The sequence below is a fragment of the Antrostomus carolinensis genome, unplaced genomic scaffold, assembly GCF_000700745.2.
Source record: "Antrostomus carolinensis isolate BGI_N321 unplaced genomic scaffold, ASM70074v2 scaffold33626, whole genome shotgun sequence".
In the NCBI taxonomy this organism is placed as follows: domain Eukaryota; kingdom Metazoa; phylum Chordata; class Aves; order Caprimulgiformes; family Caprimulgidae; genus Antrostomus; species Antrostomus carolinensis.
Window position 1 is genome coordinate 7,727 of NW_010320348.1, and position 20,310 is coordinate 28,036.

At 40.7% G+C, this 20,310-nt stretch overlaps 1 protein-coding gene across 1 annotated transcript; it reads right to left on the reverse strand.

The window, feature by feature from the left end:
- Positions 1-4,337: 4,337 nt before the first annotated feature.
- CUNH12orf75 (chromosome unknown C12orf75 homolog) lies at positions 4,338-20,269 on the reverse strand (the record flags this gene model as incomplete). Its single annotated transcript, XM_010169574.2, is given in 5 exon segments — positions 4,338-4,373; positions 5,155-5,249; positions 6,399-6,434; positions 12,692-12,716; positions 20,128-20,269. Coding segments are annotated over 5 exon segments (334 nt in total), but the record flags the coding sequence as incomplete, so codon positions are not given.
- Positions 20,270-20,310: the final 41 nt, after the last annotated feature.

The window sequence follows — 20,310 nt, forward strand, 5'->3', positions numbered from 1 at the left end:
TTATGTTAATTCAAGCATAATATTTCTGGGCTGTCAAAGAATCCCAAATCAGGGATTCTGAGATTATAAAGCTTGAAACCACTGTCTTTGTTAAATTATTCTCACTGTCTTCACAGCTCTGGCTGGACAGAGAGTAACAACTGCAAAGGAAATTGTATCACAGCCCCAACATTTCAATGTTTCTTCTTTACAAATGGCAATTAAAGATGTTTTCACTAAAACCAAAGTATATCCCTTAATAATAATTCTGTCATTCAATGGCTCCTTGTGTTCTGTTCTCAATTCTCACATTGAACCATCGTCTGAGTGCCTAAAGTCCAAGGATGCCATCAAATGCACAGCTGGCAGCTGGCATATAGGGTTTCTTTTGTGTTCCTCCTCCTAACAGAAATATCCATAGATTGTAAGTTTTGAAAGTGCAGATATACTCATTTATCCACTAAATGTCATGTGTTTTTATTAACAAAGGCTTTAAGAAACACTACTCACCATAGAGGAATTCTGATGAGCAGAAAATCAGTTCCCTAAGTGGAACTTGGCCAAGACTGAATACTGTGTCCTGTCACACAGTTTCTAGACCTGTGAGTCCTTGGGAAAACAGAAGACAACAGTCTGCAAATCTAAGACAAGGTCATGGCCCTAGCTCTTCAGTTTGATGGCTATAGGCCTGTATGGCATAAATGAATATACATCTATTGCAGAGGCTCCAGCCCATGATACTGAAACATTTGTCAGTTGATCAGTAAGCTTTTGAGATAAAAAGATGCAGAGGAACAAAAATATTAAGAAACCACCATACCTCCCACACATTCATAGGATGAATCATTAAGAGGCCAATTCTGCAAAGTGCTCCGCACTTCTCTGCAGTTCTGCACAGGAAAAATTAGGCAATGGCATAAAACAAGAAAAAGTACCCTTTGCGACTATCCCACCACCAACTGCTAGGAGCTTTTCGTTAAAGATTACCTCTTTCTTCCGTCAGCCCACACATGGGGTTTCAGATGTCAGTAGCAGAACAAGTGATGTTTGAATTTAGCCCTGTCCACCTTTGTTATTACTCTTCTCAGCAATTGAAGGATAGAAGCGACCAAATAACTTGGAAAATCACTGGCTTTTTGAGCACTAGCTGAACTACGATGTATCCTAGGATGGCTGGTGTTTTTTCCGCTTTGGGAAGGCAATCATGATCAGGTCAGCCATGGGCCTAATTGCTTTGTTCTAAATAAACTTGGTGCTGTGCAAACCATTTAAACCATTTGTGGAACCCACATGATGTGGAAACTATACCTTTATGCTATGGTAAGCAGGTGGGAAGCAAAACTGCATGTTTATTACCCGGTGCTATTTGAGTTCGCATCAGCTTGGCTTGCAAGAACAAGACCCTGCAGATGTAATCTACAGACATTCATGTATACTGATGTATTTTTATACCATCTCCTAATCTTCAGCCTTATTTCATCTCAGTTCAAGGTTGATGGGGTCAAGAATGACACGCATATTTGTCTTCGGGAGGTGGAAGCCTGAAATCTTCGGTAACTCAAGTAGTAGAGTTCTAGAGAATAGCAGTAAATAATGTCACAAATACTTAAAAGAGGATAAGCAAGGAATATTTTTAAATATGATTCCATTTCTTCTTGTCTGTTTTCTGGTTTGCTTTTTTATTTTAATTTTAAAAGTGGTCATTAATCTACAGTAATACATTAATGTGGTGTGGGTTGGGGTTTTTTGTTTATTTGTTTGTTTAAATTGTATGGCATATTGTGTTCTATTAAAAAAAGTTCGACTAAAGAATTATGCAAAAGGCTTTAATAATTTAAATACTCGTTCAGCCATATGGAAATGTACAATCTGTTTTATGTTCTGTGGGAAACCAACAGTTGCTATAAACTTAATGAATTTTAAAACCTCCCATCCATTATTTAATACAACAATTTGCTAAAGTAATACTAACTCTCATTCTGTTACAATTTGCCATACTGGAGATGCTTAAAGATGAGTCAGGGATACAAAACTCTAATAGTGTTCAAAAATCCTCCATAGTTCAGGAGGATGGAGCACTGGAGTTTAGTCCCGCTGTCTCCGAAAATAGTATCACTTCATCCTTATGTGAGAAAATGTCATTATAATATTATACAGAATGGAAGACATAACATAATAGTATCATTAGTATATTTTTTTTCATGTAGTGCTTTATAAAAGAGATAAAGCTGAAAAAAATAAAAACAGACATGTAAATATTACGATGAAATACATTGTTCTTATTTAAATAAATTTCCTTGAGCAATATCTTCTTAAAAGGTGAAAATCAAACACTAATATTTGTCTCACTGTATAAAAGTGGCAGTATTAATTATAAAGATCCCAATGGTCTTATGCTTAGTTCATCCTATTCTTAAGTTTTCACAGCAAAAATATTAAAATTTGCAATATTACCAAAAAGATGCAAACCTGTCAAATATATTACTCTGAAGTAAATTAACAATTAATTTATAAGAACCTACCATAGGAACTATTAAGTGGACAGTAGTAATGGTTTTCTATATAAAATCTATCAAAAATTGTTGGAGAAAATATATGAAGCTTAGCTGACAGCTGATGAAATCTGCAATATGGCCACAGAGAAATAAGTTGCAGATCATCAAAGTTAGCTCTTGTGCAGAAACATCCACCAAAAGTTCATTAATTTCATTTCTCACTGGAGAACAGCAGGAGGTTTCCATAATGCAACCATCATCAGAAGCTGATTCAACGCTGTACTTTAAGCTTTACCCGTAGTTGGAACTTGCAACAGTTTTGATTTTTTGGTGCTCTGATCTCTCTTGCTCTCCAGAAGGCTATGTAAATATAAAAATCTTCAGCACGACGACAGCTCTCTCTAAAGCACTGGCAACCAGTCTTAGGAGAAGACTGTTCAAAAAAAAGGAAGGAACAAACAGGTTTAGCTGGACTGGCAAAGCAATATTGGTAAAGCAATACTTTATACATAAACCAGTAAACAAGGTTGTCATTAGAAGCAGGAGAGATTTGTGGCCTGTGCCCTCCAGACACACATGCCCATAAACATGTGGAGCTCAGAGGACCCTTTGCAGATTTAAAGGTGCTCATCTGTGTAAGTCTTTTTTTAGTCACTCAGAAGCCAAGCCCTGATCTTGCACCAATGAAGGAAAAGTGCACTTTCAGCTATTCTGAATACCAAAAGTACTGTTAGTGATTGATTCTATCTGACCTCAGGCATTTCAATAAGCATCTAGATAAGGACCTAATTAATCCAGGCTCTGTTCATCAACCATGGATGGAAAGCTGCAACCTCAAGAAGGTGCTTCAGTCTTGCCCAGGTCAAGGGCGACAACATTTCTAGCTTAGACATCGCACCCAAGTTGCTGAAATTAGGTGTGATGACCAACTGAAGGTCTCCCTGTGTACAAGTGCTCCTAGCAAAGTCCATGGAGCTTTAACTATTTACATTATTAAAGATAATCAGTATATGTCTGTTCTGCTTTACTAGGCCTGCATCCAGCACCAGAACCAGCCAGAACTGTTTCTGGCTCCACCTTAATTAGGAAAGGGTTCTGCTTCCCAGGGAGAACATTGGCAGCTTTATGATTCCCCCCATCCAAACTGGCTAGACACCAAAACAGTTCCCTTTTGAAATTTGTCAACTTCTATTTAGTTCAAATTCTGAATGGAAACTTAGGTTGTTTTATTTTCTTCAGACATTAACTTAAAGGACTTTTTTTTTTTTTAAATTTAGTTAGTTAGTTGAAACTCTTAAGTCAGGAATAGAGCCTCTAAATTTTCAATGTCCTATTCTGGCTGGTGGAGAACAAAGCCCCACAGATTCTCTCATAGTAAGAGAAAAGCTCCAGTAAGTTACTTAGTGCCTCACTTTGGTCCTCAAGGTCCTACACAAAATGGAGATGTTTTCTAACTGCAAACTACCCATTCCTGGGAAAAACTCTATAGATGCTGGTCTACATATCAGTAATGCACCTCACCTCACCTCACATGGGAGGTCTTAGTACCACTGCAGGATTAGCTGTGGTGTGGCTGAAGGTGTACAAAAGGACATTTGATTTTTATTCATCCCCAAACAGAGTAAGATGGAGTTTCTTTGCTTCTTACTTCTCACCAAGAAGGTGATTTTATCCTCTTTTTAATTTATGGCTGCACCACTGAGAACTGGCCCCTGGTCCAGCCTTTAGAAGAGTTGTGCTGCAACTGGAGAAGTAACCGGGCAATTCCCAAACCACCCAAGAGCAGCACAATGAGCATTGCCACCTTATTTCTGTTCAATGAATGCATGCAAAATAAATAACATTAATTAAGACATACTGTACCTCCAGCTGTTTGAATCTTGATGTGTTTATTTCCTTCTAATCTTAATTAGAAAACAAGGAGCAAAGATGGTTAACACATTGTAACATATCACTAATTTAGAACACTTGAAAAAAACATGCAACAAAGGTACTACTGTTCCAAAACCAGTTACTATTATTATGGTTAATAGTGTTATTTTTCTTTAGTTTTTTGTTTTGCAGCAAATGTTGGAAACACTAGTCAGTGGCTAAACTGTGGTGTACGTATGTGACAGCAGCATTTTCTCATATTAAATCTAAACAATTATTACATTATTTCATAAATATGTTTATGATTTGTCTATGAAGTACCTATGAACCTAATGCTTTTTCCCACTGTTCAAAAACATCACATGGAAAAGAAACCGTTTGCACTGGGTTTCATATAAGAACAGAAATAAACCTGAAAGCAAGCACTTACTAACTGTTATTACCGGAATCCAGCACAATGCAAGTAAACACCTTCAAAACTAAAAATAGCGCTGAGGCTCTGCAAGTGCATCTATCTCAGCCTCTTAGTCCTAAAAGGGTTTTCTTTCCTTTGAATTCACAGAGCACTCAGAGCATGGAGAAGCTGTTAAGAAGACAATGTGAATACTGTCAGCATCTGTTCTAGGATCCTTCTGCAAAAGCAAGTGTGATAAAATTTAAATAAATGGGAACAATCACTTTAATGATTATAAATAGTCCCATAAGAGGCTCCAAGGCTAGCCAGTCTGTCTGAAATAATAATTGATTTTTAAAGGAAATACATCCTACTAGAGAAAATTAAACTGAGAAAGCAGGAGAAATGCTATACACAAATTTCCAATACCTTTCGGTGTAGCTTTCGTCTGACTAGAAACCATGGCAGCCGCGTCCGACGGCAGGCCAACATACACACCACCATAGTTCCTGATTTAAAGAAATGATTAAAGAGACATCAGAGTTTAACTGAAACACTTCTCCCTATAATGTCAACATCAAGCAGCAGCATTACAAAGACCAGGGATGGTCAGAGGAGGGAACCTCTGCATGAGCATCCACAGAGGAGCCTTCCCTTCCCACCCTATGGGGAAAGTGCATATTAAGTGCCATGTGCTTGCTAATATGGTGCCAGGCAAAAAGAAACTTGAGGCTAGCTGTTACCCTCAAGTGGGACCCAAGCCTATGAAAGGAGCTATTTTTCACTCAAGTTCCTAGTATTTTTCATTAAATCCCAGCTGTGTTGTGACAATAAACCCCACCCACTCCACTTCTTCTAGACACTGAATATATCCAACTGAGTACAGAGTCAATCTGATAGTAATGTTCTAATTGGGACCACCGAAGCACCTCACTTCAGGCAATGCACAACAATTAAACAGCACTTTGACATCTCCTTGTTAAAAAATAGAGCCTGCATCCCCCTGCTTAGGGCCACACTTAGATAAAACTGTTAGTAGAAGCACAAGGGTGGTAAGTACTTTCATAGCCCAGCCCTCTCCCTTTTATGGCCTTGCAGAGCATATTTTCTGGCTACAAGGCCTGTATGAAAAGCAGGACTGATGCAAGGAGGTGAAAAACTGGGTCCTTAAGAGCCTGTGCTGTGCCTGGAGCTACTTGCAGAGACTCTCTTTACAGTGCTCTGCCCCATTAGGTGCCAAATTAATCACATCTTCTCCAGCCCCTGGGGATCTGAGTTGATTTCTGGTTTGTCTGATGAGAGAGTCACACTTCCTTTGATTTCCAGCTCAGCAGAATCTCCCACAAGTGCTAATGTCATCTTCTGTGGCAGGGCTGGTATGAAGGAGAGAGGTCACTGTCCCTTACTGAGCACATCACCTACAGCTGTGAGGTAATGTGCTCTTCTGGCCACAAAGATTTCCCCTCCCCGACTCACTAACAGTGGCTAGACTCATCAATACTGGGCTCTATGAGAGATTTCCTACTCTCTTTTCTTCTTTTTTCCTCTGCTTTGGTGGTGTTGGTGGCAACTGGGAGGAGAAAAGGAAAGATGTACAGCTGGTGGCAGAACTCTCTGCAGCCTATTGCAAGTAAAGCCAGTCCCAGTAGAGCACCTACCTTCTTTTGTCATCATCTGATACAGATTCTTCTGCTCTGTAACATCAAAAGATATAAAGCACATCAGCAGATTGTTTCTTTCAGATGCTTCAACACCATCTGGGTAGATTCAGGAGCAAGGGAAGAAGCGGATTATTACTGATCCCAGATTAATTCAGGTCATCCACAACTCAATGAAGTATTCACACAGGCACAAAAAGAGTGACAATTTCCCAATGTAATGTAAAGAAGAAAGAAAAGGCTTGAGAATAGATGCAGTTTAGTTTTCATTACCCCCACCAGTGATGCCTGAAAGTAGGTCTGGGAGCTGAAACAGGTCAATTAACACTTTTCCTGAGTGAGTCTCCATACTGGCTCCACACATAATAGTAACATAAAGGCTCTGCACGTAACAGGACTGAGTCTGGACTGCTATTCCACCAAAAGAGGACTAGAAGGGACTGGGGCATCCATGCTAGCATGGGAATGGCGATGAGAAAAATAAACTTCTACAGCAGCTGTGCCAAAAGATGTTACAGAGCCCCTCCGTACAATGAGGTACTGCAATTCCTGAAGTCAGAGTTGTTTGCAAACCAAATAATTGGTACTAATCCTCCATAAATGGGCAATTACTTCTCTTTTACTGTTAGGGTAAAATCACAGGTCAGTCTGTAGGTTGCTAGGGAGTCACGGAGGTTTACCTGAAATACTGTCCACTGTAGCAGGGGGGTAAATAATCAGCACTGATGTGAAGGCAAATGTAGTATGGAAAAAATAAACTTACTCCCTAAGGGTATAGTGCTTGTGCTGCAGTCCCAGTCTGTGCCCCAGCATTAGTCTTCACACAAATCACTCACCCACCTTTAATTAAATATTTGGACTTTGAGCTCAGCTTGCATGGCTGCGTATGGATCAAGGTAGCAGCTGCACTTTAGCTTGGTCTGCAACCTACCAACCTAGCAATAAAAATAGAGGCAAGATAGGTTGAGTGCTGTTAAATCCACAGACATCCTTAACCCCTTCCCTGGGGGGCAGCTGTGACAACTGCCTGAGAAGGGGTACTGCATTGCAGCTGCTCAGGGAGCCATGAGATATGGCCACAGCGGTGCCTGGGGAAGGTTGCAAACAGCAAAGGGGCACCACGACCCAAGGTGGGCTCCACTGTAGAAAAGTTCATGCACAGGCTGTTCACTCAGATATCCTCACCTGAATATTCCCATTGAAGGATCAAGTGCCTAGACAATTGGGGGAATGCAGAGATACTCCCCATCATGAGCTGATCCATGAATTTCTGATCTGATCCCTAGGTGATGAAACTGATAGCAGGCCTTTACCCAGTGTTAGGGATAAATCCATTCTGTAGCCTTGAAAGACATTTCTGAACTATGATATTTAACAATAATAGATGACATTTCTTTTTGTAATTTAATTATTCTAAGAGGTAGATGTGCCTACTGTTTAATTATCAGGGATGTATGCCATTACTGATCCCTGAAGTCAATGCCATTTTGGCACAAAGTACAGAGAGCTCATAGCAAGCCTTAAATGCAAGAAACCACCACTTAAACCTCAGCCAGCACTCTCCTTGAAGGGTACTAAATACCTTAAAAATTTATTTAGTGGGAAGTGGGACTACAAGTGGGAAATTATCGTACCCCTATCTTCTTTCTAAGTGGCAGAACATTACAAACTATCCTTCCTGCATCACCACAGTGAATAAGGGTACACAATTCCTTCTAATAGAAGAGGTTTGGGGTAAATTTAAGTATGCTGCGGTTTTGCTAAATGATATTCACACAGGGCATAGCACTGAGTGGGGTGAGCCTCCTCATCTGCTGTCTTTGTCTACATCTTACCACTCAAGAGAGATGGAGCAATAAACTCCTCCTTCTCTGGCCCTCCTGCCACTCCTCCCTGGAGGAGCTAGTGTCATTTCAGAAGGTGTCTCCCATCTCCTCTGATCCCATGTACCCTAAGCCACCCTGCAGTCCTCATGCACGCAGCCAGAAAAATGCAGAGACAACTTTCCTTGAGGTCTTTGAAGCTGCTCTGTCCTAGTGTGGGCCAATTCCAACTGAAGAAAGTGGAAAGCCCATGTATAGCAATCAGTAGAAATAAGCCCTGTATTTTAAGCAAAACAAAATTACAACACTTTAAGAAAGGGACTTTGGGTGCCAAAAGATCACAAACAATCACTTCTGTTGAACCAACTGAATGTGTCACAGGATTGATTTTCTCAAACAACTGGAAACATTTTCTATAATACAGATTAACTACTATCCAGATAAAAGAATCCTTCAAAAGCACTGGCAACTTCATGCACAGCTCAAAGCCTCTAAAATGGAGTTGTAACAATAATAATCAATATTGTCCAACAGGAAATTAATGTCAATGTTTATAAAAACCCAAAAGCCTCTATTAGGCAACAGAGATATTTTTTCTGTTCTAGGAATGTTTTGTAATGGGGCATCACTGGACCATTACTGTCATTCTCTCACCAAAACAAATTATCCAGGTCTATGATTAAGCAGACCAGGGTTTTTTAAGCATTATGCTTTCTTCCTTTCCTCTTAATAGCTACAAATCAAAGTCTAATTTTGCAATACATTTTCCCTTAAATGCACAACAAAAAACACAATCTGGGATTGTATAGGCCATGGCTCTCAGGCTGGGTGATGCCTGGGTGCAATCTGTTGTAGTCCTGCTAAGAAACAGGAGGTGAGCAGAGACAGGAGGAATGTGGAAACTTAAGAGGGGGGAGGGGAAAAAAAAAATAATAAAAAAATTCTGGTGACGGCACTTAAAGAAGAATCCATTTTCCACCTCTTTCCGGGGACCCCTTTCTAAGCAGCATGGGAAGGAGTGCTGCTCCAGTTTATGCATCACGCACATTCACACACCTCTTGCCTTCACACACTGCACACTGTAGCTTAAGGCCCCATTTTGAAAGATGCCCACTAGTTTCACATGTCCAAATTCCCAGGTGCCAGCTGAGCCATTGCAGCAGGTGCTGTTTCTGTGCCCAGGCTGGGTGAACACAGGTGGCTCCAGGGAACAGGGCTGCAGTGGTAACACTCGGCTGTGTGGAAATGAGAATGGAAAGAAGCTCCTCTGCTTTCAGCAGTGCTCCCATTGCCACATCTCCCAGACTCCCAGAGAGTGTATGGGGGATACAGGATTCCAGTACATCCTTTCTCTCTCCCGCTCTACCTCCAACGTGTCTCTAGCTCCTTCTTATGTCAGGGATGAAGGAAGAAACTAGCATTAAAAATATATTTAAATATCTCCATTTACAGAGTCCTCCAGGAAGAGCAAGATGGGATAAGCTTTTCTGCACCAGGAATAGAAGGCAGAAGCAACTTAGCAGTCTGATGTGCTTGTACTTGTGTTGCTGCATCTTCTCTCAGAAATTGTAGACTTCTACTGTAGAGGAACAGAGAGCACGTTTTTCAGCAGGTAGTGTAGGTGGAGTCCTGTAGCTGGTAGGCAGATTTAACAGCAAATCCACATAACAACATTCTATTTTCAGCTAGAATAAATGTTTCTTTTGGTAAAGATTTTTCTGTCCCAAGTGGCTTCCTGTCACCTTCCTAAGTCTGAAAAATATACTTAGTTCAACTGTCAGTTTTTACATCCATCAGTCCTATATCCATTTAACAGTAAAACAAGCAGCTATTTTTTGCATAATATTTTAAATATCAAATGACAGGCTTTCCCATTAATTCATTCTATCCACATTTTTCTTACTTCAGCTTTTATGACTCTGTTCATGCCAAACATTATACAGACTCTTTCTAGCCATGCTCTGTAGTCCTTCCAGAAATGATTCACTAAACTTTGCACAAGTGACAAACTACTACTCCTCAGTTTTGCAAGTATTTCTTGGGAACAAGGGCCTGTCATTTGTATTTGATGGATTTCTTCACAATATTTTGAAACAGGCTTGAGCTGCTGTGTCCTTTCCTTCCTACTGTTACTTATTTTTCTCTGAACTTAGCCACATTGTGATTTTCACAGGCATTGCATTATTTTCTAGCGTATACTTTACCCCTGTTATATCTAAGCTTTTCCAGTCAGCAGTGACATACTTCTCTTTATTAGTAAGGCAGGAGCATTGGCTGTAGCTGGCTGACAGCTTCACTGTCAATTTGAGGGTTGAGTACACAAGGAGAGATCAAGTTCCCAGACCATACGTCCTTCCTGTCACCGTGCAGCCCTTGGTCTCACAGCACTTTGTGTAGGAAGATCATATCATATAGGCCCAGAGGGCAAAGCAGCTTCCCCGTGGTCACCTGGGAGGGCTCAGAGAAGGATCCAGCCCTCCCTCCTTCCACCCAGCTGCTCACTCCAGGAGACGGTTGGTGCCTTGGCAATGAGTCACAGTCAAGAAATGAGAAATCTCTTGAGTTAGAACAACCAGATTCTGTATCAAAAAGTATGCTATAAGTTAGGACACAAACGTCTTTCTGGACCAGAATCAGTGACTGAAATTTTGACAGCAAAAAAAATGTGGGGTTTTTAAAGAGAATTTTTCAATCTTTAGCTGTTAAAAGTGAAAAGGTATAAAATAAAAGCTTGTGTGGATCTATAATGTTAGTAAATATAAATCTGCTTTGTTCATATCCATGAAACTAAAATATTTTTTCTGGTATTTTTCTTCCTTCATAAAAATCTGCTGTTAAATATTGGGATGACCAATTTAGGCTTCTCAGGTCATCACTGCCATTCCTCATTAACAGATCTGTGTTTCCAATGTCTGGCAGCTGGCTCCACTATACTTACCTGAATGAGTAATGGCTCCAAGAGTGTCTCCCAAATTATCCTGATACTTTTTTTGAAACATGACAGATGATCTAACACTAATAAATAGGTTGTTCCCAGTTTTAACTCCTAAAGCCTGGACCTACAAATGCTTACACACACATAAATGCAGTTCTACATATATTCATACCTCTAAGCACAGAATTGTGTCTACTAAATTCATAATTTAACAGTGCTTGCAGTTTTGAAATTTAAATCTACCAAAGAGCAGAGAGATGCAGTTCTAAGTCAGTGACTTAAATTACCTAAATTGAACAACAAAAAAAGGCCCTAATATAAATTTAAAACAGTGGTTTTGTATATATAGAAGTGCTGAGGGCATGGATGAGGAGACTGCATCAAGGAGAAGTTCCTCATAAGCTTGCCTTTTGTAATTTATTTATTGTCTGACACTGCAAACCCAGAAAACAGACTACATGGGCAACACAGATCTCAAGAGTATCTGTGACAACAGTGTTCATCTGCCAAGTGAGACTTGTCATTAGTTCTCAACCACGCTCTGTAATAGCAAGGACAAGCCTGTTGTTGAGCTCTTCTCTCCACTTGTTTATCTGACTTGACAGCCCTCATTTCTACCCCAGGATTCCTCCATCTAATTAGCGCAGTTATTCTAAATGAAGTAAATAAAACTGAAGAATGTTCCTATTGCATAACACGAAAATCTTTCCGAGGTCCCTCAGTCTTAAAGTCTAGTGGCAAATACCAATTATATGAAAAAGAAGAAGGCAAGACCTTGGGAGGACTTTTTAAATGTTTCCTTTGATAGGAAAAAAAAATTTATGGCTGAACAAAGCTCTTCCTCCTCATTTCTGCATCAGCAAATGAAAAATGGGCTGAGAAAGGCTGATCTTTTGCTGCTGCTTTTCTGAAAAACAGAAGTTGTCAAGAGGTAACAGGACATCAGAGGTTCAGACTTTCCACTTAAAGAAAAACAGGATGGGCAGGGCTGCCCTTTGCTACTCAGTGTCAAAGATAAGGGAGAGAAAGAGGAGCCAATAGATATTATCTTCAACGTGGAGAACATCTAGAGAAGGTGGGTACTTTGAAAAGGAAGCCTGGATGAGTTACCAGGTCTCCTGTAAAGAGGGGAAATTTGCCTCAGTGGTTCTTTAAATCTCTCACAGGGCTTGGTGAAAATTTATGTGGTCACTTCATACAACGACATGTCCTTTAGAAAAAGGTGTACTTGTATGTGACAGGGAAGAGGAGTCTAAAGTAACATGGCCACCTCTGGGAGACAACTCTTTCAACAGAAGCAGAGAAAAGACATTTCTGTTAGAGAAGTAATAAGGGAAGGTATCTGTAGAAAAGTAAACAAGACTTGAAGTTATTTTGTGGAGATGGAAGCTGTTACTAAAGACCATAAACATCTGGTGGTGTTGATTATATGTTAGAAGCTGGATGAATCACTTATGACTAAATCTAGTATAATGCTAGTAGAACCGAAGATAAGTCCAGGGTTACGTATTTGAAAGAGTAGACTAAGTACTTACACATCTTTAGTAGTTCCTGTGGCACCTAGAATGAAAAAAAAAAAAAAAAGCATGTTTAGAAGATAACGGCATAATCTTCTAAACCAGCCTATAGTACAGTAAGCATTTTTCTGTCCTTCTGTCCTCAACAATGCAGAAATAGCAACAGGAATTTTCTATTGTCAGAGAACAGGTTTCTCATGATTGCCTAATTTATCCTTAACAATTATCTATACTATCGCTTAAGTCTATCACACTTAGATCTGGACCAGATTCTCAGTGGGTGAAAATGATGCTGCTGTGGATCAGTGCTCAGGTGCAGTCACTCAGGATGAGAGCAGCATAAAATAAAATTCATCTTTCTGAATTTTATATGCTTCACTTTGCTCAGTCTTCTGGTGGTTTTGTCTGCTACAAAGTAACCATGGCTAACCAAGAAGTTACTCCTGATGCCTGTTTATTTTGCCATTTGATTCAGTTGTAGACTTGGCACTCCTTGTGTAAAATTCTGCTCTGTTCTTCCTGCCAGATAAACAAAGTTTTATAAAACAATTAGATAGAACTAACATAAACATTGGGACACAATCCATCTAAAGCCCCAGAAAACCACCCCTTAATTCATCTTACTATTTAACAAAAAAGCAAAAAGACAAAAGCTACCACCTGGCTGCCTGATCTCAGTGATTGATTTTTTTTTTTGGTGACTCAGATGTTTCTTGCTGGGAGAGGAACATTCACTCAAGTACAAACTCTTTCCTGTTCCTCCCAAGTTATTAATGCCATGTTGCTATTGCTGGTATAACACTCGGCTGAGTAACCAGCAAATTATCCCTTCTATTAATTACACAAACTAGGGTAAACATTAGAAAACCTTTCACTTCTCCTCTTCCTCTCAGTCCTTAGCTCGAAGAGGTTATCCGAGCTTACCCTGAAGAAACTACAGTTGTCAATTCAAACGATTTTATGGATTTGGAGGTAGGCTGGGGGTTTTTTCAGTCATGGCACTTAATTTCTTGAAAAACATTATTTTTTGCTGCTGAAAAATATCCATAAATACCAAATATTTTTCATCTCACTCTGAGGTGTAAGAATATGCCTTCTGCATCCTTACTTTTAACACAGAGAGGAACAAACAGTCCTGCAAGGCCTTCCAGCACTGTCTACCTGAATGGATGGCTTGAATGGCAGCAAACATCTCCCTTTACAGCTAACTCTTGAACATAACACTCCCAATTCCTATGACTTGACTATCCCACCTTTTCCCAGCAACAACACAGACTAGACTTGTATAAATCTGTACACATTTCTTTTGTTAGATTTGCTCCCAGAGTCAGCAAAATCTCAGTACAGCTACACGTATCAGCAGAAACTCTAAATTAAGCTGCACAATAACCTCAGGTCCTCACTAAAACTTTATTCTACCAGGCAGCTTTCTGAGACTTTCAGGCTCTATAGGCACATCTACATAGTACTACATATAAACCCTTCAAATTAATTGCATCCAGATGGAAGGTTGGCATTTGCAGTACCTCATGCAAGCTCGACCTCAGCTGATGTAGGGAGATGTTTTCTGCTACCAAGGCTAGTTCATCCAGAGTCAGCCCAGCTACGTACCTTCAGGGCACCACCCTGCACATCTAGACAGAGCCTAGGCATCAGCAACAGCTCAGACAACATATGTTTTGTAAATCCTAGCCCCATTGCTCTAGCTAGCAGGATTTTTTTTTTTTTTCCCCAAAAGAAACTATTTCTGTGTTGTGCCCGTTCTCCAACAGAACCACGACTTTCTCATTTTCTCAAGCTAAGCTCACTGCAAACAAACTCAGTTCCTCCGAAAAGGTTCATGGTCCTTTGTGAAGCCTTTGCTGAGCCTTTTCTGAGTCTGAGCTGTCTCAGCGCTTTGGATCGTCATTTCAAAAACTAATGCCTTTCTTGCAGGAAGTATACCAAAAGTAAAAAGTGTTTAATACACAAACTGAAACCTTAGCTGACTGAGAAGAACTATGTGCCTCCCGGTGGAGGTACTCAAGTTCCTGTCAGTCACCACGTACACTTCAATGCCATGCCCATGCTCAATGCCATACTTGTCTTCAATGCATTACGGTACACATACATTCACACTCTGGGGACAGGAGCTGTCTCTCAGAACCATCAACTGTCACTTCATGTAGAGCTATACAGCTATGAACCTGTGTTTGAGAATGGAGATGTGCCACTAGCATTCACACCTGGCAGTACTTGTTTCCTTTCAGTATTGGCGAGGGTACCACTGCTGACAGGCTGGTTTTGGTAGTGGGGGAAGGTTTGCAAAAGCTCCCCTGGTCCAAGGTCCAGCCATCCCAGGCTGAGCTAATTAGCACTACAGAAATGCCTCTGCAAATCTATATTTGTGAGGGGAAGGACAGCCTTGAAAGGAAGAAGGTGGAGAGAACCTGGAGGAGAGGCCATTGACCTGAACTAAAGACAACCATTGGCCTAAACAAAGAGAGAGCTTCGTTGCCAGGAGGAAGGAGGAGAAGGGGGAGGACAGAGAACCTCAGACACCCAGTTCAACTGCATGGAGTAGGAGAAGGCAAAGGAGGTCCCTGCAGCCCACGGAGGTTCAATGGCCATGTGTAGGACATGGAGATCTCCACACTGGAGCAGGAAAGCTGAGCCCAAGGGCAAGTGGGACTCAATCTAGACCCCGAGAGATGCTCAACGCCAGAGTGGGGGGGTGGACCCCCAGAGTCAGGGGGTGAGGATGTGTGCTGGACGTGAGGTCTGTCTGCAGCCTGGGGATGTCCCCAAGCTGGACCCGGAAGCTGAGCCCAAAGAGGTCCATGATTCCGTGGGAAGCTCACATTGGAATGCTTTGTTCCTGGACTTTCATGCCAAGAGGAGCAGCAATGGTGAACTGATTGCAACCCCTATTCCCTTTCCCCTGTGCTGCTGAGGGGGGAAGAAGGTAGAGAAATTGGGAGCAAAGTGATTTGAGCCCAAGAAGAAGGGAGGGGTGGGGGGAAGGTGTCTTAAGACGTGGTTGTTATGTCTCACTACACTACTCAGATGAATGGCAACAAATGAAATTTATTTTTATTCCCCAAGTTGAGTCTGTTTTGCCCATGACCATAAGTGGTGAGTGAGCCGTCCCTGTCCTTCATCCTAATCTGTGCCCCTTTGTTGTGATTCCCTTCCCATCTCACCAGATGGGGGAGTGAATGCAGGACCACATGGTCTACCTGTGGTTAAACCACCACAGAATCTTGTTTACTATTGATTCACAAACAGTACATAGCTGTTCCACAGCAGCAAGGCTTAATGCCCTCATAGCCATGATGTTTTAGATATAAGACTTGAGAAAAGCCTCACACATTTGAAAGCTTGTCCATTTTTTCCCCACTATATCAGGTTGGCCTAAAAAAAGACAGCACTTGACCCTACAAGCCTGGTCTTGATGGGCTCATGTTGGTTGGGTTTTCCAAAACCTGCCTAACCTCAGCAACAGATTGAGGAGTAGCCAGGAAGCTTCATCCACAAAAAAATGAATTGTCCTGAATGATGTCTCTGTTCACACCACCTACACAGTAGGACCAGGGGTGCACTTTGGCATTTCAGAGCTACAGGACAAGAAGGAAGAGCACAGCCCACAGAATAAATGAGGCCCATTCAGCCATACATCGCTCTGAGCCCAAGTTATTAGAAAAGAAAAACATTCTGTCTAGAGTAGTGGATCTATGATCCCTCAAAAAACCCATAGCATTTAAACAGTCACAAATGAAGAAGGACAAGAACATACACCAAAGCACCTTCCATTCACTCAGAGGTTGGTTTTGTACTTTAAAAACAGCAGCATCTTGTTACTGGCGAACCTGCAGAATTTCAGTAAATGCAAGAGAAATGCAAGAGATGGTTGAAAGAAATTGACAGTTACAGATTATACTCCTGTGTACTGAGAAATGCATCATGAGTGAATGTGAAAGACAAAAACTTCAGAAAAACATAAAAAGGATGAGAAGCAAGCTCTTAAATTAATAAAAACATGATATAAAAAATGCCAGTACCTGATTTTACAGCGGATTATGAAACATTTTCCCATTGATTTTTAATGAATAATTTCCCATAATATTTTCTTGCAGATACTTCAAATTGTTACAAAAAGCAAATAAACTCCTCAAAATTACACATACATGCATGCAACAGTTAAGAATACGAATGAGTTGTCTATTTTAGGCTCCTTTCTCATTTGCTCCAGAAGACAGCAATATGGAACCAAGTCCTAACATCAATGAATTCATTCTGTTTCTACCCCAGTGTAACTGAGGACAGAATGATCATAGAATGAATCATAGAATCATAGAATGTATTAGGTTGGAAGAGACCTTCAAAGGTCATCTAGTCCAACTCCACTGCAGTGAGCAGGGTCACCTTTACTACAGCAGGTTGCTCAGAGCTCCATCAAGCCTGACCTTGAATATCTCCAGAGATGGAGCCTCCACTACCTCTCTGGGCAACCTGTTCCAATGATCCACCACCCTTATATTGAAGAACTTCTTCAAACTGATTGCTTCTTCAACTCATCAGGTGGCAGTTCTGTACATAGACTTGACCTGATCAAACATCAATTTTAAAAAATAGTTAGATTTAAAGAGAATGGCAGGATGGTTTCCTGAGCATTCCAACAAACTTGAAGTTAATAAATCTGTTTAAACATGATGTGAAAGTTCTCCTTCATCATAATTTTGCTGTATTTGAAGCTCTCCACAGACTAACAGCTTCTTTGTATATTTAAATTAAGGCTAGACTGCCAGCCTCCACTGAGTACCATAATTCAAGGTGCTGTCATTGCTACTACAATTGATACAGAAAGGAGGAGGCTGTTAAAATTGTTAGTGAAGCAACACTAGAATGAAGGGAAATGCCTTAACTCAGAAAAAAAGGTAAATTAATGTTTAAGGGCATATTTTATTATTTTATTTTTTATATTATTTTATTTTTGGTCTTTTAAAGACCAAAAAAGAAGAGCTATTTTGGAGCTTCTAAACCACCAGGAAATAACATGAAAGAAGGATATGTAAAGGAAGGTACCAAGATATTGGGAAAATAACAATTTGTTAATAAACCTTTCTACACGTAATGGGAAATTTAAAAAAGTATAATCCAGAGTTAACACATAAAGAGCTAGATGATTTAAGAAGGATGTCTATACATCAACTGACTTGGATAACAGATGTTGTCATTGCTCAACTGAGGAGCCTTTTGCCAGTGTGTGATGCTCTGGAAGGAAAATTTAAACTCTGTGAGGTATACTGGTGTTCTGGAGTACTGCACCACAGGCAGAAATGTTATTCTAGATCATGTCTATTAGTTTAGATCTCACAGACCATAAGGCTGATAGCTCCTCTGATGTCATTCTAGCTGTGCAACAGAGGATAATATCATTAGCTGAATTATCATTGCATATAAGTCTGCTTGGGAAAAATTAAGTTAGGCTACAATAGAAATTTTACCAGAGTAAGAAAATGGGGACTAGCGTTAACATGTCTAATGTATCCTGTGAAGTATGCTACAATATTATCCTTAGTCATATAATGTGACAGAGAGTGTTACAGGTTAATTATATGTTATGTAGCTCTAGCTTTGACTTTACTGACTGTAGAATAGTCATAACTTTAGAATTAAAGATGTAGTCATGCTGTGCAAGCTACAAAATTAATTTGTATTTACACAGTATTCAGGTCTTTCAGGAAAATATTTAGAGTTACACTTTCCTTAAGAGCTCCAGAATTCCAATGGTAAGCCCCCTCCTTCCCCTACATAAAATAATTTTATTTTTATTGGACACACTTTGTAAGGAATGTTAAATGGAAAAACAAAAATAGTAGACATCTGACTATTTACTTTATTACCAGTTGTTGGTTATTATAACCCCATGGAGATATTCCTGACTCTCAGTAGTGAAAGTGAGAAGAGAACTGGACCTCTGAGAGCTGTATTTGCTTTGGAAAGGTCTATCAGGGCAACAGTAACAATTCTATTATACTAATTATGTGTTTTATGATATTGTTGGTTTTTACCTGGGCTAAGGCATTGGAGATTTGTGGAATATTTCTAAAGAGTATGCAAAAGGCTGTCACAAAATGCAAGTCTAAATGTATTATGAATAACAGTACAGGTAAGTTAAACTACCAAAGGGGCCAAACCTTCAGTAAAAATAATTTATAAATCTACAAGCCAAACCCTGCTGAAAATAGCTGTATTTAATGCAACAGTGGACACATTTATTTAAACAAACAAACTTTTAGTTCAATACAATTCACTAAATACTACCACTGTCAGAGTTGGTCTATTTGACATTTATTTGTCCCTGGTACAAGTTCCATAGTGGGGACAGATCATCATTCATCAAGAAGCTACTGGAAAGGCACTAATAATCAATCAAAATTTTCCTCTGAACTTCTCTGATACTTGCTCTGGTGCTCTTACCCAGCAAACAGAAATGGAGTGTGAGCAAGCCTCACCTCAGCAGCATGAAGCTGCATTGGTCCTATACTGAAACAACTCCCAGTCACAACAATGGCAAATCTACTTATGGGAGAGAATTAATGTGTGCAAATTCATACAGTGCATTCTTTATGGCTGAGAGAGGTCTCTGATACACATGATACCTAAAACCTAATTTAAAATCATTTAACAGAAATCACGTAAGCAATAACAGCAGAAAAGCATCCCCTTCCCCTCTGAGAGCAAAGTCCAGGGTTTAGTGGGTAAAACAGCAACACATCACACAGATATGCACACATACATACAACTTGGAGAAGGCATCATCATTCACACTCAAAGATAGGCTTAGTTCTTCAGATAAGGACTAGCACCACCCAAGGCATCACTGATAAAGCTCTGGATAAAGTAAGTAAAAACAGTAAGAGATGGAGACCCGGTAATCCTAACTGGTCTGGCCACTACTGTGCTGTGTATTTTCGATAAGTTATGCTGCTAACAAGTGCATCTGAAAGACTTAATACAGGTACTGAAACAGGTGGCAATGTTTGCCAAGTGCAGTTGGGTAAAAAACGATTGAGAAATGCTCATATTTATAACTGTATGGTGAAGGTCCACTGACCAATTTCCATATACTTCCCTTTTTTTGCGGGGGCTGGGGGGAGTAAGAGCACAACAGCACCATCTTCCCAGATCTTATCTCTTTTGAAAATAACAATGAACAAATACGGGAGGCAGCCGGACGCACCAGCCAGCGGTACACATTAGCGTGCAAGAAACCTCAATCTTGGAATATCCTCCAACTTCTCCGGCAAGCAGAGGAGAAGAAGTGGCACAAATTCATTTCAGAAGTGGCATTCGTGGCCTTATAGGGAAGCAAAGAGGATGGAGCTGACACACTCGGTGGGACCCCGAGGTCCAGCTCCCGGCCCGGGTTCGCCGTGCCTAGGACAGCTCGTCGGAGGCGGTGATCCTACCGACAGCCCGGCCGCCAGAAAGCCTCCGGTGCCCGCGGAGGGACACGCCGCCCTCCCTCTCCGGGGCAAGCGGCTCAGCCTCGGGAAAGGAAGATGCTCTTGCAGGAGCGCGGGCAGCGATTCCCGCGGCTGGGACGGGCATCCCCCAAACCGGGAGGACGCAGCCCCAGCGGGGGTGGGTGT